Source organism: Carettochelys insculpta, chromosome 26, assembly GCF_033958435.1.
Source record: "Carettochelys insculpta isolate YL-2023 chromosome 26, ASM3395843v1, whole genome shotgun sequence".
Taxonomy (NCBI): Eukaryota; Metazoa; Chordata; order Testudines; family Carettochelyidae; genus Carettochelys; species Carettochelys insculpta.
This window is the reverse complement of record NC_134162.1, coordinates 4,275,349-4,294,569: the sequence shown is the minus strand read 5'-3', so window position 1 is coordinate 4,294,569 and position 19,221 is coordinate 4,275,349. Positions and strand designations below refer to the sequence as shown.

At 51.9% G+C, this 19,221-nt stretch overlaps 1 protein-coding gene across 1 annotated transcript in view; it reads right to left on the bottom strand.

Annotated features, from left to right (window-relative positions):
- Nucleotides 1-19,221, bottom strand: part of SLC6A17 (solute carrier family 6 member 17) — a 51,993-nt gene that overhangs the window by 10,584 nt on the left and 22,188 nt on the right. The window contains exons 3-10 of the mRNA XM_074977502.1: nucleotides 12,781-12,938; nucleotides 10,188-10,314; nucleotides 9,370-9,551; nucleotides 5,986-6,096; nucleotides 3,859-4,100; nucleotides 3,043-3,235; nucleotides 2,610-2,802; nucleotides 909-1,068 (exon numbers count right to left, since the gene is read on the bottom strand). Of these exons, the coding sequence (XP_074833603.1) occupies nucleotides 909-1,068; nucleotides 2,610-2,802; nucleotides 3,043-3,235; nucleotides 3,859-4,100; nucleotides 5,986-6,096; nucleotides 9,370-9,551; nucleotides 10,188-10,314; nucleotides 12,781-12,938 (1,366 nt within the window). The remainder of the gene's footprint in view (nucleotides 1-908; nucleotides 1,069-2,609; nucleotides 2,803-3,042; nucleotides 3,236-3,858; nucleotides 4,101-5,985; nucleotides 6,097-9,369; nucleotides 9,552-10,187; nucleotides 10,315-12,780; nucleotides 12,939-19,221) is intronic.

The following is a 19,221-nucleotide window of genomic DNA, read 5'->3' as shown; positions in this document are numbered from 1 at the left end:
GTGAATGAATGCCTGGAAAAGGTCAACAGAGGCTCTCTGCAGAGGGTGGTAAGGTAAGCCAATGAGAGGAAGAAATTTTTATTTTTTTAACCGAGAACAACTGCAGTCTGAGGGATCTTTATGTGGGTCTGCGACTGGAAAAGGGACAGATCAAAAATGCTTGAATGAATCCAGTAAATCTGGCTGTCTCATAATCAGCACATGGATGTGTAAGTAGAAAGGAAATGTTTAGTTAAACATGATCAGGTTATCTTCATGTTGGAACTTGGTGTGGAGGTTCTCTAGTTAATGAAGTAATTCTCTGTGCTGCAACCGGAATGTTTTTGAGTTGTTTTCTCTCGTTTTTGTGAATAAATTAATTTTCAAAGGCAATGATTTGATTCCTGTGTTGTAGAGAACGGTCTGTATACACTCATGCCTTAGGACTGGAAGGCTAGCTATCAGATTACAGCTCTTTGTTTCCAAGATCTCTCTCAAGGAAGGATTAAAAGTTTGACGTTACCCCACAGGGAGACATCCCAAGCGTGGGGTTATTCTCAGTTGGGTGGTGGTGGTGGCTACCCCCCAGGCTCAGGGAATCTGTGACTTTGGGGAGCTTTTTTTAAGCAGAGCCTTTAAAGGCAAGGTAGTTTTAAGTTGGGGGTGTGGGTTGTGGGCCCACCCGTTCTGCGCTTGGAGTGTCAGAGTGGAGAGGCAGCCTTGACAACCTGTGAAAAGCAGGGCATGTTGAGTCCTCCTTCAGGCTTTGCCTCTCACTGCTCCAAACACTTAGGTGCCACCTTGGAATGGAGGTAGGTGGCTTGGCATTACCCCCTGTCCGTTACATATCTGGAGCAAGAGCAGAAAGCTTAGAAATGCAGCTGGGCTAATAGAGGCAGCCATAGCATTGCCTTGGTACGAGTTCTTACTTCTTGGTACCATAAATCCAGGCCACAGCAATGTTCTCCAGGATCACCACGACGGTGAGCGGCAGCGTGGCGGAGTAATCATCGAACATCGTAACAAAGTAATTCCCCGAGCGCTGCACGAAGATCAAGCCAATCAGGAAGGCGACGAGGCAACAGCCAACTGGAAAAAGCATGTGGTCACCGTCAGCATCCCTCCTCCAGGGGAATTCAGAGAAGGGCAGTGCAGGGGGAAAACAGGGCTCTAATAATCCTCCCGGGACAAATTATCGTACCCTCATATCTGCTGATGGAACAGTCAATAATAACAACAACAACAAGCATTACCGAGCCTGGAAACTGCCCGGGACTGCTGAGACAGTTGTAGCTACAAATCTACACTAACATACCCGTTCCTATTGTTGCCTCATCATCCCACTGTTTATCTCTTCCGTCACCTGGGCCCCAATCCTGTAAAATCTTGTGCACATGCTTAACTTTGAGCTCTGGGATCAGTCCCATTGCAATCAGTTGCAGGAGCAAGACAGACAGTCCTGTGGCTCTCAGACCAATATGGGAAGTTTATCATGCTAATGGTTTGCATTACAGCAGCACATAGAAGCTCCTGTCATGATTAAAGCCCTGTTGCACAAGGCAGAACACATACAGAAGAGACAGCCCCGCTCTGAAGAATTTCTTAAGGACAAAGGGAAACTGAGGCACGGAGTAGCCGTGTGACTTGCTCAAGTGGCAGGAGCTAGTCAGTGGCAGAGCCAGGAGTAGAACCCAGGTCTCCTGATGCCCAGTCTAGTCTCCTCCCCACAATTTATTCCCCTCTGCTTTGGGATTTCTAACAGGGCAGGTGCTGTGTTACCATTACATCAGTACATGCAATGAAGTGAGCTAAGGACGGAGGCGTACGACCATGGTAGAGGGCACAATGTGTGTCCAAACCAGTCCTCAATGCTGAGGTCACTCAAGGTAAAAAACAGGCCCCCCGCATGGTAAGGAAAAATATACGCTTTGCTGGGGCCTGGCCCAGGTTACAAACTGCGGTCTGTGTGTGGGACAGGACCTGTGTTACAAGTTTGTATTATGACCCAAAAAATTTGCTTGGGCCCTGGATCCAGATCCAGAACATCCCCAAACTTTTGGAACTGGAGTCTCAGTTTTGGGTTGTTCCCTAGTTGTTATTCTGCTTCAATGTTATTTGCAGTCCCGGATCCTCAGCCTGGGTGCTCCCAAGAGCAGAATGAAGCAGGTTCTTCCCACTTTCCAAAAGTCATCCTCTTTCCAGCCAGCTCCCAGCACCTGCGCAGTGGGACCAGTGCCCAGGAAGTCCTGGGCCCCATTAAGATCCAGAGTTCTATTTGCTGCCCTCCCTCACAAATTCGGCCACCTCACTGCCCAGGTGTTACTCAGGCTCTCTCTGGGAGCAAACTCTGACCCATTTCTAAGCGTCTGCTGGTCCTGCTCACTGGGCCCTTCCCATGGTGCAGACAGAGAGCCGCAGCATCTGCACACACGTGTGGGACATCCTAAGGTTCAGCCCAGCTGGTAGAGAACCTCTGTCAAACCTCCCGTATGAGACCCGACTGAGCCTCACACGCCAGCCGATGCCACAGCCTCCAACCCACCTTCTTGAGACACCGTGCCTGACCCAGGGAGTGCCAGGGACAAGGAGAACCCCCTCCTAAAAGTCAGCACAGCTAGGAAGAACCTCACCTGTGAACACTTCCTTCCGCACCTTGAAGGTGTCAACGATAGGGGTGGTGATGCCGGCCATGGTCCCAATCATGCTGCCCAGCCCCAGGTTTATCAGCATCAAGAAGAACATCACAGACCAGAAGGGAGATGCTGGGAAGTGGGTCATGGCTTCTGTGAAGGCAATGAAGGCCAGGCCGGTTCCTTGCACTGACTGCACAGGGGGAGAAGAGGGACAGCTGTGTCAGACCCATACACTTGGGCTCACAAGCACTGCCAGCCATCCACCCTGCTCCCCTACACAGTTCTGCATGTCAGCTCACCCCCACCCCTACACTCGCCGCACATCACTCGTACACCTGGCCTCACATCCAGTCGTACACTCCAAGCCCCTGCACACACCCCTGAGCGACCCCAGGCTCTGAAGCGAGCGCTCAGGACCATCCCCAGGCACCTTGTTGAGCTCGTCCTCCAGCAGGCAGGGGTCCAAGCCCAGCTCCTTGAAGTGGCCCTCCTTCACCGTCATGATCACTTGGTACATCTCGCTGTAGTCCTTGGCCGTGAGGTGGGAGAAGTTCACATGTGGCGGGATGAGGTCGTGGCTCAGGACGTGGCTGTGCAGGTAGCCCAGGATCTTCTCGGCATTCCTATGGGGAGCAAAGCCAGAGTCGCTCATGAACCCCCCTGCCCACCCATCAATGGGGATGTGGTTGGACGCGATCACCCCAGGTGGGCCAGACAGTGTATAGAGGGGAGGCTGGCGCAAGGCAGGTTATCTGCACTGGGGGTGATGCTCAGTAACTTCCCCCTGCTACATCAGCGTGGGGGGCTGCAACCCTCCATCAACTGCACTGAACGGTACACTCCCCTTCCTCCTGGTTCCAGCACTAGGCTCCCCCTCTGCAGCTCTCACCATGAGTCCAATGAGGAGAAAAGCTGCCAGGGCTACCAACACAGTGCTTTCTCCCCCACCCACCCAGGAGCTGCAATCCCTGTCCATTGCCGAGGCTCCAGCTCAGGGATCAGCAAGAGTCAGACCAGCCTGTGCACTGGGGACTGAACAGGGGCCTCCTTAGCCTGGAAGCATGAGCCTTTTATTCCTGTTCAAGAGGAATAAGGCCCAGATGCCCAATGTCACGTAGGCACCTAACTCCTATTAAACTCATCGCTGAGCACCTGGGCCTAGAAGATACTGAATGTCTGCCCTCTGGGGGGGTTCGCCCCATGGGCAGAGACCCCGGCCAGGAGAGCGAGAAAAATGCACACGTACTCCACCACACACTTCTCGTTCATTATGTTGGCCTTGAACCCCAGAACGGCGAAGACCACCAGGGTGGCCAGCACGGAGGTGAAGAAGTTGATGAAGGAGACGAGGGTGGCGTCAAAATGGCAGTTATTGTCCTGCTTGTTGTAGCTGGAGAACGCGATGACTCCTCCGAAGCCCAGGCCCAGGGCGAAGAAAACCTGAGTGGCCGCTTCCCGCCACACCTGAGGGTCCAGCATCTTGTCCAGCTGGAGGGAGAGAGAAAGGGGGAGGGAGCTCGGTGAGTCCCACCTACCTGTTCATTCAGCCTGGTGGGACTACACCAGGGTGGTGGGGGTGGGTGATGGCGCTGTCGGTAGGACCATCTGCTAGCTGGGGCCACAGGCTCGTACCTATTGTATCCTGGACTGCACTTCACCCAGATTTTCACGTACGCATAGGGATTTGGAGAAGCAAAACCAATAATTCCACTCCCAATCACTCACTCCTGCTAATGAGAGTACGGTGCCCATGGTGTCTATTCCACACACACAGCTCACAGAGTGAGGTGTTGCCATCTTTCATTTACAGATGGGGAAACCGAGGCACTGAGCTGGGAGAATGGCCACAGGGTGACAGAGCCGGGAATAAGCAACCAGCTTGCTTGATGCCTGAGTCTGTCCGTGTTTCGAACACTGGGCCACAGAGCTGTCATGGAGCCCAGAGCCCCTTCAAAGCAAGTAGGGTTAGTTTCCTTTTGGAGATGGGGAGGGGACAAGCCCAGAGAGTCAGACACTGAGCCAGCAGGGCTGGGAAGAGCACCTGAGTCACCTGATGTGCAGTCAGTTGCCCCAACCACTAGGCCACGCTCCCTCTCCAGGACCTCCCCATCTTTGACACTTCGCCTCTGTCTCCCTCCCACCCATCACACAGCTAGATGGAGCCATCTGCTTTCCCGACATTCTGGCAGCCAGCTCCAACCAGCCCAGCAAGACCACCGGCTGCTGCCTCATCCCGGGAGGACTGCACTGGGTTTGCTGCCCCGGGGAACCTGCGGAGGGAGCTGGATGCTGAATTAGGTTTGCAAAGCAGCCCGAGGATGCACAGAGCCATCTCTCTAGCTCTTCAGAGCACGCGCCTCCCCACTGGGCCCCAAGTGCCTTAGGAGAGCCCTGAGCATTAACATCATGTGAGAGCTAATGCCTGCGATTAGCCCAGTTTGTTTTAACTTCTCCCCCATCGCAGCTTCCCCCTTATAATAAGGACAGAAACGGCTGGGTATCACTCATCAAGCAATCATAATTAATATCTTGCAATGGCTTTGTGGGATGAGCTGATTCATCTACATCTCAGCTGCATTTAATTAATTAGCTAGTTAATTAATTGGTACAGAACACTGACAGCTGCCTGGGTTGGTCATGGTGGAGGTTTGCCTGCCTGCCAGCCAGCGTCTCTCATGGGGGCAGCTCCTTGGAGTCTTAAGCTGTCCCCCATGTCCACCAGCAGAGAGACTGCCGGTGCCAGCCAGCAATGCCCCAGCGAGAGCTAAGAGATCAGGCCCCCGCAGCATTGCATGCTGGGAGCTGCCGTCTCCATTCACTGCACGCCTCCGGTAACGTTAGTCTGCCCCGGTTGTGTAACTTAGGTGTGGTCTTGACTTTCACCTGGAGGGGGCATGTGCACCACTGACTGTACGTGTCTGTAGGGTTGCGTAAGGCTGTGTGCGGCTCCATTGCGTGCTATGACTGACTTGGCGGCACGTGTGAGATTAGTGTGCATATACAGCTGTGCATGTGAACCTGCTTCCTACTGGGAACCAACCACACAGGTAAATGGGATGGGGTGCGTGCACGGGGGGGTGGGGACTGCCTGTGTGGAGAGGTAATTGCATGTGCGCAGGGGTGATTTTGGGTGTGTGTTGTGTTACTGTGCCCTGAAGGTGGGCGCACCCGCCTGGGGTTGCTTAGGAAGCAGCCTGCTGCCGGCGGGAAGTGAAGGAGCCTGGCAGAAGGAATGGGAGCCTGTCTGAAAGCTCTGGTGATCATGGACCTCTGCCCCTCTCGCCCAGGCAAAATCGGACTGAAACCAGCTGAGCCCCCAGGCTTAGGAACTGCGCCTGTCCCTCTCCGGCCAGGCAGAGGGGCCGGCACTTACCTTAGGCGTGAACATGTGCAGGATCCCATCTATTGCTCCCCTCAGGAGCAGCCCTCGCACTAGGAAGCAGAGCAGCACCACGTAGGGGAAGAGGGAGCTGAAGTACATCACCTAGGAGACAGAAGAGCCAGCATGACAAGGACCTGTCTGCACAGCTACTGCCCCCGATGCTGGCACCCAAGCCGGGCCATCCTCCATGTCCTACTGCACCCAGTAGAGGGGAGAATGCCACTCTGCAGCAGCAGCATTACAGGGCATTGTGATGCTGGGACTATTCCCCTCCAACCCTGAAATATCAGCTCTCCTCTGCCGTGGCACCAGGGGGCAGTGCGCTACTCGAGATGCTCCCTTCCACATCCTGCAAGAGGGTGCAACAAGACCCTGCCCAGTACAGTCTCTCAAAGAGATTTGAACGAAGGTTATCACATGTGACCTTTCAAAATAAGAAGACACCTCTGAGAGGGAGCGTGCCTGTATGAGTATCCACCCGCACACCTTGTAGTCACGTACTATATATATATATATATATATATATATATAAAAAAATAATAATACAGGTTGGACCTCTCTAATACAGAACTGTCTAGTCCTGCAAACTCCGTAATCCGGCATGATTTTTGTTATCCAGATGACTTTTTATCAAGTCCCATAAGTTTCCCACGGTCCCATAAAGTTTTGCTTACAGCCACCAGTCCTGGCTGTCAGCGTTCTGTGCTGTTATTTAGCTGTAATTTACTCCTCCATGTCTTCTAAGAGCCCAGTAAACAATGGAAGTGTTGGTAATGGGCAAGGCAATATCGTCCACCCATCTGCCAGAAAATTCTCTCTTCTGGCACCGGTCAGGCCCTGAGGGTGCCAGACGAGAGAGGTTCAACCTGTAACACATTAGTACAACATGAGTTGGTGGAAACTCATAAAGATACTCTCCCTCTCAGGGGTGTCCCCTTTTTTAATATGCTAACCCTATTTGAACCTATCACCTTTAATCACTGGAACAACTTGAGCAGCCTTTAGTTGGTTGTAGCAGTAGTAGGTTGTTATCCGCCATCAGAGCCAGCCCCTAGGGAGGAGTAGGGGTGCAACACATCCCTTACTCGTGTGCTGCCATGGCAAAAGGGGCCCTTGTGCAGCGAATGCTGGCCACCTGTGTAACCGGAGAAAATTTCCAGGGCTCACATGAGCACGGAGTCCAACTTGTCAGACTCATTCTGAGCAGGGAGGTTTGGCTGCTTTTGGCCTCCGCGTGCTGCCAAGCATCTGGTGTCTCTCTGTATTGCAGGAATGGCAGCAGGGGACTCACTCTCCCGCCTCACCTGTCCACATGGCAGATGCTCTGCAGCAAAGTCACCGAGATACACTGCGTTCTGGCATCTCAGCTGGGATTTTACCCTTCAGAACTCCCTTGCCTGGCTCAGCAATGACATGCAGCCTTTTCCGTAGTGCCTAAGGCATACATAATCTAAATGTTATTTATAGCCTTCTCTCAAGCCTCTCATCTGGCCCTGCTGTGCATTTGGTGCCTGCACCAAGCTCCATGGCTGCTGCCCACCAAGCCAGTAAGACGGGCTGGGCATCACTGCAGCTGTCTTGGAGTAAAGATTCTTCAGCAAAGCCACAGGCAACTAACTATGAAGATCAAATCTCACTCTGGGCCAGCACTGGCCTACAACACTCCATAGCCAGGCATCTGGGCTGTTCTTCCAGGTGCAGGACACGCACAAGCCCCCTGAAGTCAAAGGGACACATGACTGGAAGGGCCCTTCTGGGTGATTGACTCCAGTCCCCTGCTGCTGTAGGTGACCCCCTTCATAAACCTCCATGTTAAAATGAGGGAAGGTGTTTGCCACTTCTATTGGAAGCCTCCTGTGAAATCTCGCTCCTCTGCGGGTTCAAATTTGAATCACCAGCCTCAATTTAGTCATAGAATCCAAGGGCTGGAAGGGACCTCAGGAGGTCATGGAGTCCAGTCCCCTGCCCAAGGCAGGACCAACCCCAACTAAATCATCCCAGCCAGGACTTTGTCAAGCCGAGACTTAAAACCTCGAGGGATGGAGATTCCACCACCTCTCTAGGTAATGCATTCCCGTGCTTCACCAGCCTCCTAGTGAAAAAATTCACAGCCAGTTGTTCCCCCTTTTTTCCTGGGCCAACACTGGCCTTTAACTAGCTCTTCTCCCTCCCTGATGTTTACCCACCTGGTGTGGTTAGAAAGGGCTGAGCACCCCACTCAGCTTTTTCTTGCAAGGGTGCACAAGTCAAGCTCTTTTGTTCACCTCTCATGACAGCCTTTCTCCATTCCTCTCCTCTTCCTAGCAGCCCTTCCCTGCACCTGTCCCAGTTTGAGTTCAGGTTGTCTGAAGAGGAGTGACAAGCATCCAGACTCACTACTGAAGAGGTCTCACTAGGGTCTTGTACAATGGCATTCACATATCACTGGAAACGCCTTGTCTGGTGCTTCCTGGATCATGAGACCACATCTGGAGTACGGTATCCAGTTCTGGGCCCCCAGTATAGAAAGGATGTGGATGCACTGGAGAAGGTCCCGCAGAGGGCAACCAGAGTGATTACGGGGCTGGAGCACATGACCTACAAGGAGGGGCTGAGAGATCTGGCCTTATTTAGTTTGCAGAAGAGAAGAATGAGGGGGGATTTGATAACAGCCTTCAACTTCCTGAAGGGGGGCTCTAAAGGAGATGGAGAAAGGGTGTTCTCACTAGTAAGGGATGGCAGATCAAGGAACAATGGTCTCACGTTACAGTGGGGAGGTGTAGGTTGGATATCAGGAAAAGCTATTTCCCCAGGAGGTGGGTGAAGCACTGGAACGTGTGACCTAGAGAGGTGGTGGAATCTCCGTCCCTAGAGGTTTTTAAGTCCCAGATTGACAATGTCCTGGCTGGGACGATTTAGGTGGATCTGGTCCTGCACTGGGTGCAGCCCTCGGATTCTCTGTTTCTGTGCTGGCCTTTTTCCCCAGTGGTCTCATCAGTGGGGGAAATGCAGGTGGTCAGAACATCAGATCCTCAGCCTGTTTTTTTTAGGGGACCTACAACCTGAGATTTCCACATGGCTGCAGAAGTTAATGACCTCTCAGAGGTCAGGATAAGTATCTGCAGAAGCCAGTCACAATGGTTGCACCAGCAGGGCCACATTCTTAGCAGGGATAAACTCGCTAGCTGTAGAAATGACCTACTACCAGGCACAGCCGGCTGCAGAGAACTCTACCTTCTCAGACGCTCCCTGGCTGCACCACTACTCAGTTGCTCTTTTGCAGACATGCCCCAGCAATGGACACATTTACTCCAAGTACCCTCAGCGTGTGTAATATGACATCAGCCACTGCCAGGAAACACGACTGTTGAGGCTCTGGTCTCTGCTGATACTCACCTTCCCCGAGGACTGGATTCCTTTGATCATGGCCAACCCCACGATGCTCCAGGCCGTCAGCAGGCACATGGTCATCTTCCAGTTCAGTCCTCCGCTCTCGGAGATGGAGCTGGAAATGTCCAGGGCCTCACGGTACCAGAAGTAGGTGGTAGCAGAGCTCTTCTCACATTCTGCCTCCATAACTGTAACAAACCAGGGTGGCTAGAGGTTGGGTGGGGTTTGCTGGAAAGCACCCCTCATCCCTGGAGGGCAACATGCTGCCTAAATCCCAGCGCAACCAACCAGGATTTGCAAATGTCTGTGCCGCACTTGGGAGATTGGATCTCAGTGCATTTTCATAGCAAAAAATGGGATATAAAGCAGCTAACAAATGAAAATAAGAAGTTAAACAAATGGGGCAATTTATACTTGCCATAAAATAATCGCAGCTCTACCAGGAAGAGGTTCCGCTGCTATTAAACGCTCTATTAACTTAAACATACTCTGTGCTGAGCTTTCAGGAGCCAGCTAGACGAATGCTCTGAGTGCACTTAACAGCTGTCGAATCCATCTGCTATCCCGCTGGCAAACCCGCCATGGAGGCTACCACCTTAGAGCAGCCAGGCCATCCTGGCAAACGGTCCCAGTACAACGCCACATCCCAACAGTAGGGAAATACCCACCAACAGACAGCAAGCGTCCCCTGGGTTGCCATATCACGGGATCCCAGCCAAGACCAACTATCAGCAATGGCTCCCCGAATCCATGAGCAGATGGAACCGTTTGCAACCCAAACGGTCCCGTCTCCAAGCAGCTGGAGAGACAAGGAAATTACTCACCGGCCATTGTGCCATTTTTAACGATGGGGCACTCGCTCCAGGGGAGCGGATACTGGAAGGATTTAAAGAAGTAAAAGATGCTCCAGCCGATGATCACATTATAATAGAGACCGACGAAGAAACAGACCTAGGGGAGGGGAAACGAGACAGTGTTTAGCTCCCACATGATGCGTCCCTCACACTGACCCAAGGCTGATCAGGAAGCCCGGGGAGAACAAGACAGATGGGGAGATGGGACCGAGTTAATTTGGCCCTCACCCAAAGTCTAGCAATGTGTATGGGAAAACTCTCCTGGACTGCAAATGGGCCTATCGGCCATTAAGATGTTCAATGCCAATGACCATTAGAGATCCAGAACTTTCCTATGATGAACGCTGAGAAAAAAAATACATTTTAAACTTGAATTCCAGGTCTCTCATCTAGTGTTTTAGTCCAAGTTCTAACACAGTCCAGTGGTTGGGGGCTGAAGCTAAACAAATGCAGACTAAAACCAAGGTGAACGTTTTTAACAGGGAGGGTAAGTAACCACTGGAACAATGTACTGGACCTGGTAATTTTTGAATTGGAGAGGGTGTTTATAAAAGGTTTGTTCTAATTCAACCAGGAATTAATGTGGAGAAGTCCAGTGGCCTCTACCATGCAGAGCAGACGATTTCAGCGATCCCTCCTGGCCATGTGATCTATGAATTCCATCTTCTCTGGGGCATTTGCAGTTTGTGCTGCATAAGCTTATTAAATACATGTTGTCTTTTGTGCTTTATGCAACAGCAACAACATGCAAAACCACACAGCTGGGTCCCAAATAACTGTGGTTGCTGACAATACAGTCAGGACAGGACAGACCTACTTATGAACAGACTCCTGCTTCATCTGGTTTCTGCCTTGGTCTAAAGACACAGAACACAGCAAGCATCACTGGATATTTAAAAAGAGATGCTGCCTTATTCTTCTATGTGATTCAACCTGAGCACAGGGTCGACCCCACTGGACCCCCATAACTGACAAACACGGCAATCCTTGGTGAAAATTCCTGCTGCACTGTCCTTAGTCTGAGCTTTATACAGAGAAGAAACTTGCAGGGAATTTTATCTAAATGGGTTTAATGACTTTGCGGTCTGCTTGTGTAACCCACACACTGATGGATGCGGCTCCCTGTCCCATGAAGTGGCACCTAGACCACTCACACAGTGAGAAACTGCATCTCCTCTACAGCCTGAGCTGAGCAGCACATGGCTTTTCACTCAGCCTGGGGAGGCTCCTACACAAAGCCCCAGAGGTTCCAGTCCATCTGTGGGTGGTTACATTTGCAAGCCAGAAGCAAAGGTGACCTGGGCTGAATGAAAGAGTCCTCACGAACGATACCCCCAGTTGTAGCAAACTATGCTCTGAGTTGCCTGCGTAAGCCAGTGATCAGGGTGTGGTGAGTGTCCCTTTCTGCCCGTGATCCACAGAGGACAAGCGTCTGACACAGCCCTAGTAGAAGAGGCTGGCTTTTCGCTCAAGCTGTGGAGAGTCATGTTTTCAGCTCTGCAGATCTCCAGTTCAAACTCTTGTGCTGAGCAAGGTGGCACATGTTTTTCAGTGATGTTGTTTTTCACCCTTAGCTAAGAAATGAAAACTTCACAGACAGGCCAACAAGGTCTGGGCTGAATGTCTGAGGCTTGGCCTAGATTAATGACCATAGTGGTGCACTGGACACCCATTAAACCCCAATCTCAAACTCCAACAGAACCCACAGGGAATTGCTAGTGAGGGTAATGCTGGGAAAACCCAGAGCCAGGAGTTAATGAGGCTGTAATTGGACCCATTTACTACCTAGGCAACATTTAAGAGTAGCATCTGCTGCAAGCCAGCACAACCAAATGCTCAGCACACATCTAGGGCAATCCAAGATGAATACCCCACCCCGTCATGCCCTGGAACTATGGTGAGAACCATTATCCATTCAGAGACTATCCAAGGGACTGATTCTTTAAGGTGCTGAGCACCTTCTAATCGCCACTGAAAGCACTCGGTAGCTCCCAGGAGATGCCCAGCCCTGTGTCGAACTCTGCCTCTCAGAGAGATGCCCCCCACGCTGAATTCAGATGGAGGTGGACAGTCGCACCCCATCACAGGCTAGATTAATTACACAAACAACAATGCATGTAAATTTCCATGCATACGAGTTACCTCCTCTGCTACCAAACTGCAGTCACCTCTGGGGCAGAACACGGCAGGTGTTTAACAGAGCTCATCACTGACTGACAGTTCCAGGCCAGAGATGAAGGATACGATACCCATTGGCTATGTAGTGAGCCATTGAGGCATCTGACCAGGACACTGAGGCTAGTGCATTGACTCTTGAGGACTACAAGTAGGTAGGACCCTGGTTTTACATTGCACTCACCTCATACCAATACTTCTTCCCATGCTCCACCCCAAGATGACTCAGGATGCCCAGCAGGGCTGCTAGAAACCTGCCTTGTATTGGGCTGGTCACACCCACCCTTGCTAGGAAACCAGCTGTTTGTGGCCTGCAATGTGTCCAGACAAACGGCCCATCCCTCCTCCCCACACAGTCCCTCCTGGTGAAACTCTTCCAAGCACTCACGAGACAGCTGGCGTATCCAATGCCCCCCAGGCGGGGACAGATGTAATTCCACACGCCGATGCTGCCCCGGCGGATTCTCTGACCCACGGCCAGCTCCAGGAAGAAGAGAGGGAGCCCAATGATGATGAGCAGCACCAGGTACGGGACCAGGTAGGCACCTGGCAGGAGACAGAAGGGTCATTACAGATCCTACCCGTGAGTGCCCAGTGAGAGCCAGGGCTCTTCTCAGCAGTGGGACAGGCAGCAAGCGGGAAACAGGGAAGGACAAGGAGGGAGAAGAGAGAACAGTTTTAACCACAATGTCTCACCAGCTGCTTGTTCATGACAGCCCAGAATCACCAGACTCACCCCCAGTGCCTGTTGTTTTCCTTACACACTGAAACACACCTAGGATAGTTGTGTGTGTACAAGAAACAAGCCCAGAGACGCACAAAGGCCTACGTGGCTGCACACTCAGCCACACACCCACAATTGACGGCACTGACTGACACACTAACACACTTACAAGGAGTGCGTACACACACACACACTCGCTATTCTGGCACTTACAGACACTGAATATATACAGCTGCCCTCCCACTTGTGCTTGGCAAAATTCTAGCTGCCGCACTAGAGTAAGTAGCTCCCACGAGGGCTAAAGGGCAGTGCTCCGTGCAGAAACTGCTTTCAATCGCAGCCCCATTAATCTCTGCCTAACTGGGAAGATGGGAGCGAAATTAGCAGTTCAAGCAGCGTGACCAGATGACCACAAAGAACGACTCACGCTGGGGCTCCCTGCTGATGGATGACGCAGGCACTCTGGAAGTCTCAGAGCAAAGAGGCAATTTTTCTGGCCTGTTTTCTGATTATGCTGCTTGGGAGGCTGTGGGTTTTTAGCTGCATCTTTCTGATGCTGTTTTGGACACCACACAAGGTCGCTCGTGCCTTGTTTGCAGGATGGGCTGGCTCTAAATACACACATGGGCTGCGTGCTATTATTAAGGCAAAGCACCTTCCTGCAACTAGCAGAGCTTCAGTATGTTAGCAGCACACCTGTCTTGTGCATCTTCACCCTTGTGCACCACAACCAGGGCTCCTTCTCATTTTTACCATCCACGGACAGAATAAATTTTGTTATGTGCACCAAGTCCTACATGGATGTGCACCACCCATAGAAACACACACTGCCCCCTGCAGGCTCTCTGCTAATCAGCTGGGCAGCACCTGAATCTCTCCTAGGCGGCTGCCCAAGTGCTCAGCTTACAGGGAACACTGACCCCAACTCATCACACCGAAGACAACGCAACAGCCAACACAATCCCGAGTGACACACATCAATAGCTTCTCCAGCCTGCTGTGAGCCTCGCCCTGCTCCTAATGCAACCTGGTGGTTGCATCCAGCACAGCAGCCTGACTGTGTTATCCACTGCAAACACAGACCCTGCGTGCAGGCCTTGATTAGCCCATGTGCGCTTGGTATCCCAGTCCCGGAGGGGCTTCCTGCCCAGAGGGGGAAAACCCAACACAAGCCAGAGAGGCACTGCGACACTGTGCACCAATCAAAAGGTCTTTTTCTCCAGTTTAGCCTGACAAGCCTCCCCGCCCCATCCTGATGCTGGGGCTACTGGATCAAACCTGAGTGGTGCTGTAGCCAACCAGGCTCGGGTTCCCCAGAAACGAGGCGGCACCCAGAAGGCGAGTGCTATATTTGGTTTATTGAAAGCACGTGACACCCGCGGCGGGAGCCCCGGAGACGCTGCAGTCACCAGTGGGGGGGAAAACCCGACGCGTTGGAGCTTTGCTCAGGGAGAGGCTCTGTAACAGGCCTCCTAACACTAGCTGATAAAGCTGAACTTATTAAGATAAGATTGCCTAAAATTGCCTATGCATTTCTTATCACTATCTTTTGTGGCCTACTGCCAGCATAGCCTTGAAGTGTTGGCAAGTGCGCCTTGCTCTGCAGTAGTCCCCATGGCAGTTATTTTGCAGCTTTTCACCTTGCACAGACTGGTTTGTTTAGATTCTCCTGAGGATTCACAGAGGGGTCGGACTGCACGTTACAATGTCTTCTTGCACCCTACGGGTGCAGAGCCTTCAGGGCAGGCCATGGGAGAGATCAGACAGGGTCAGAAGCAGCTGTCCTAGCCCAGAATGGGGACTGAGCTGGGGGGCGCCAGTAATGGCCCAGAAGATCCTGGGTTCCTCAGCAGATGGGGGTGGAGGTTTGATGCTGGTGGATTACAGGGGGTGGGGCTGGGGACATGGAATGGGGCCAAGGTGTTGGGAGTTATGGCCAGTGGGGCTGTGGTGAGAGGAACCTCAGAGCTGTTGGGATGTGGGAGGGTAGGAGGGCTGGCAGGATAACTGGCCACTGGGGGAGGGTTGTTGGGGTAGAAGTGGAGTGGACGGAGTGGGAGAGCATTCTGGGGCGCTGTGAGGGGTGACGTGTGGGAAATTCTGCGGCAGGGTTGGAGGGCATCCCAGGGTCCCTGGATGGACTATGCATCGGGACAGGGTGTTGCGAGGTGGCAAAACGTTCGAGGGTTTGCTGAGGACAGGGCATATCTGGGGGGAGCACGTATGGGCACTTTAAGAAAGAAGAGCAATTTCCAAAGTGCATAGAGCCCCCAAATTCTTTCATCTGGGCCTGCCTTCACGTTGAGCTCACGGACACCTCTGCCGCTGGCAGCAACATGTCCTCAACAACCACCACCAGGGCAGCCCACAGCACTGGAGACACCCAGCACAGAACCCTGCCTTACCACCCGCACGGGCACAGCAGGGCAACATCAGATGGTGGCCAAACAACGTCAGTCAGCTCTGGAGGCAAATGCACCCACAGTGCTCAGATACTGCCATGATCAGCAGCACCAGAGGCTTGAGAGAGAGAGACCATCCCATGAGCTGACAGGGAGAGACAAAGACCATCACTCTCATTGACAGTAAACAACTCCACCAGCACCCAAGGTGGGAACTTCAGCCCAGTGACATTAAGTCTTCCTACCTGCAGAGTACTTTTTGTCCAAGGATTACGAAGCACTTTATTAAGCTGGGTGAATGTGACAATCCAGGTCCCATTTCAATCAGCCCCACCCAGAGCTGTCGGATTATATTACCAACGCTCAACGCAGCTTTGTGCATCTTGGGCCAGATCCTCAGCTGCTGCGAAGAGACAGACTCTAGCCCTAATTTCTGCCCCGATGCTAAAACCTCCCCACTCAGGAAAGTCAAAGCAGCTAGCTTGCCACCTGTCATGGAGGTCACCCATTTGTGAGCACCCCTGTATGGGGAAGGGGTGCTGTGTAAGGTCTTGGCGTGATCATCTTTAAGCCCTGCCCGGGACACGGCTGGTTCTTGTGTTAGGCTTGCGGACAGTCTTCAGCCACTCAGAGTTGTCCAAAGTGCTGCTGGTCTCCCAGGCAGTATCTAGACCTGCCTGGGTCAAGCTCCCGTGAGGACCTAAGAGGCCCTAGCCCAGCAGCTTCTTTTATATCAGCCTGCTGGATCCTGATTGGCTGCCGCAAAGATAGCCACTCTATCCTGACTGGAGGACCTCTTTTCTGCTCCTCTCACTGGGATGGAGTGTGGCAAGGCCTCTGTCATCCTGAAGGAGGATCGGGGCGTAGTCCACCCAATTACACTATGCTTTTAGCTACTCTGTAACTCTGGCATTCAAGGCAACCCCACTTCAACACACAGTCCCTAACAACATGCTCTAGTGCAACCCTCTACTGTAGCCAGGAGAACAATAGTCTGCCTTCGCAGATGTCTCCACTTGCAACCGCATGCACCCAAACGCACGCGTGGCCATGTCTAATTTGCATGTGACAATACTCTGATCATGACTGTAACCCCGGCAACTGCGTATGCTAATCAAGCCAACCACTTGCATCATTGTGGGAGCTTTCAAGCACATTGAGTTCCGAGGCGCTGGCCGAATATCACTTTGCTACCAATTCAACATAGGCACACTTGGTAACCAGGCAAAACGCAGCCTGCCACCCCCACACATCACAGCGTTTCCAACCCACGCCCACCACACACCGGCTCTGCATCCACTGCACTTACCTCGGCCTCTGGTGACCTCAACCTAATGGCCCACAGCTATTACTCAGGCCCCAGGTCAGCCAGGTATGTAAGGACGTGCCTAACTTTAGGCATGTGATGATGATAAATACTACTTCCTTGGAACATAATGTAGCTGCATTTCCATCAGACACCCTATAAATACCTTACTTTGCCTGGGGAAACCAATGCTACCCCAACAGGCCAAACCTTTCAGATGCTCATGCAATCTCCAAGGTCTTAACCGTGGTTTGGAAACTTTGGACATTGGTCTATTCTTGAAAATCCTTCAGCTAAATGTTGAAGGTCTCTCAGCTGCTAAACCTGCTGTTCTTCGGCCCTTGGTCTTCGAAACAGAACACGGAAGAAACGTGCCTTCTGGAGATGCACGCTGACTCCCTATCAGCCAGCTGCTGTAACTGCAAAGGTTCTGACCTTGTGCCAAACTTTTTGCATCCTTAGCGTTGCTGTCCTACCTTAGTTGGAGACATAGAACTGCTCCCACCAATGTCAGGCCTCTGCGACATTGAGAAGGCTGGTCATTTCTGAGAGGTGAGCGTGTACCTGTCCCTAACCAATCTGGACCTACCCAAATATTCTAAGCTGCCACCCCCTATCATTTGTGTTGGAGATCTGAATAGCCACCACCCCAGTGGGGGATACAGGGCCTAAGATCAAACAGTTGACCTTTTGAACTCCAGGACCTTCACCTTATCCCAGCCAGAATCATGAGCTACTGGCCATTCAGCCAGGTGGACCAAAATGACTCCCCTCCTCACAGCTGAAGAACCAGCACAAACAATCGCCCTCCTAAAGTTATAAGTCAGTGTATTGAACAACTTCTCACAGTCCATCTTGCCTGACCTTTGCCACGGCTGGAATAACCAGAGCCTCACAGGAACTGCCCAGCAGGTCACACTTCACTGATTGCCAGGGCACTTGTAACATCTCCAGCAAAGCAGCTCACATGCATTTCATGAAAGCCATTACAGAACTGCCAGCAAGTCAGTTCCCAGAGGGTATCTGACCTACATCCCCTGGCTAGATAAGATATGTGCAACACTCCAAAGCATTGTGAGGAAAGTAGCCATTCAAACCCACCATTCATTCTTTTGGACCCTTATACAAGAGTGACATGGGCCCACACTTCCACAGAACTAAACACACTAAGATCCAATAGCAGAACCCAGACACTCATTAGTTCCTCGTTACCCACCTGATAAAGGCGGGTAGGACAAAAAGCTTCCAGAAAAGGGGAAGAAGAAATGGGGGCAATACAAACAGTGCATACCAGAAACCAAAGAGGATTTCCTGCCTCTCCCTACAGATGAGATAAAGGTGATCAAAATGATGAAAAAGGGAAGGCCACGGTCTTGGTTCCAGCTTTCCCAAATTGCTGAAGAACCTGGGAAATGCCAGCAGACCATCTTTCTATCTCAAGTCATCCAGGAAAATAAAATACCCAAGATCTGGTGTAGAATAAAAATACTAGCCTTGCCAAAACCTGGGAGAGACCATCCACTTGTAACAAGTTACTGCCTCATCTCTTGGCTACACTGGGTAAACAAAATTACTTGACAGGCTAAGCCTTCTGAAAATGAATCATATCCTGAGTGCAGATCAAGCCAGGTTCACACCAAAAAACTCCTCGCAGATCCGCGCATACATGTATACATCTCCCTGCACACACAGCGCGACCCCTGCACGCATCTCCCTGCACACACAATGCAACCCCTGCACGCATCTCCCTGCACACACAATGCAACCCCTGCACGCATCTCCCTGCACACACAATGCAACCCCTGCACGCATCTCCCTGCACACACAATGGAACACAAGCCATGCATATCCCTCCGTTTACTCTGTCTTGACCCAAACTAGGTCACTCTTAGCTATATATATCAGATCAGTGGCGGGGGGAAATCAGGTGATAGGGAAGTGCTGGCACACTGGAGCTGGCCTCAGCTGTGCTCCCTGGACCGACGGGGGCAGGGCGCGTGAACAGGCCCAAAATGTGAAGTGCTGACAGTTCAGGTTCAGCCCATAGGGTGATTCATCCCCGAGATCACACTAGAGGCATTTTAATTATTGAGACTGCTGCAGCCTTTGCAGCTGCGGAGATGCTGAATTATGCAGTGCTAGGAATAGACACAACCGTGAGGAGGGGTCATGTCGGAACGGGCCTGGTGACTTGCAAGGGGGCGGGTAAACTGTGAATGGAAATCCAAGTTTGGCTCCGGAGGAATGAATTCCACACTGGGGAATTCAACCCTGACAGAAGAGCTGTATCTGGGCACCAAGAAAGGTTAGCACGAGTCTGCTGCAGCCTCCGTTCGCTCCAGGAAAGGTTCGCACTGCAGCGCAGACACACCCAACACTGGCTCTTCTGAGGTGCTG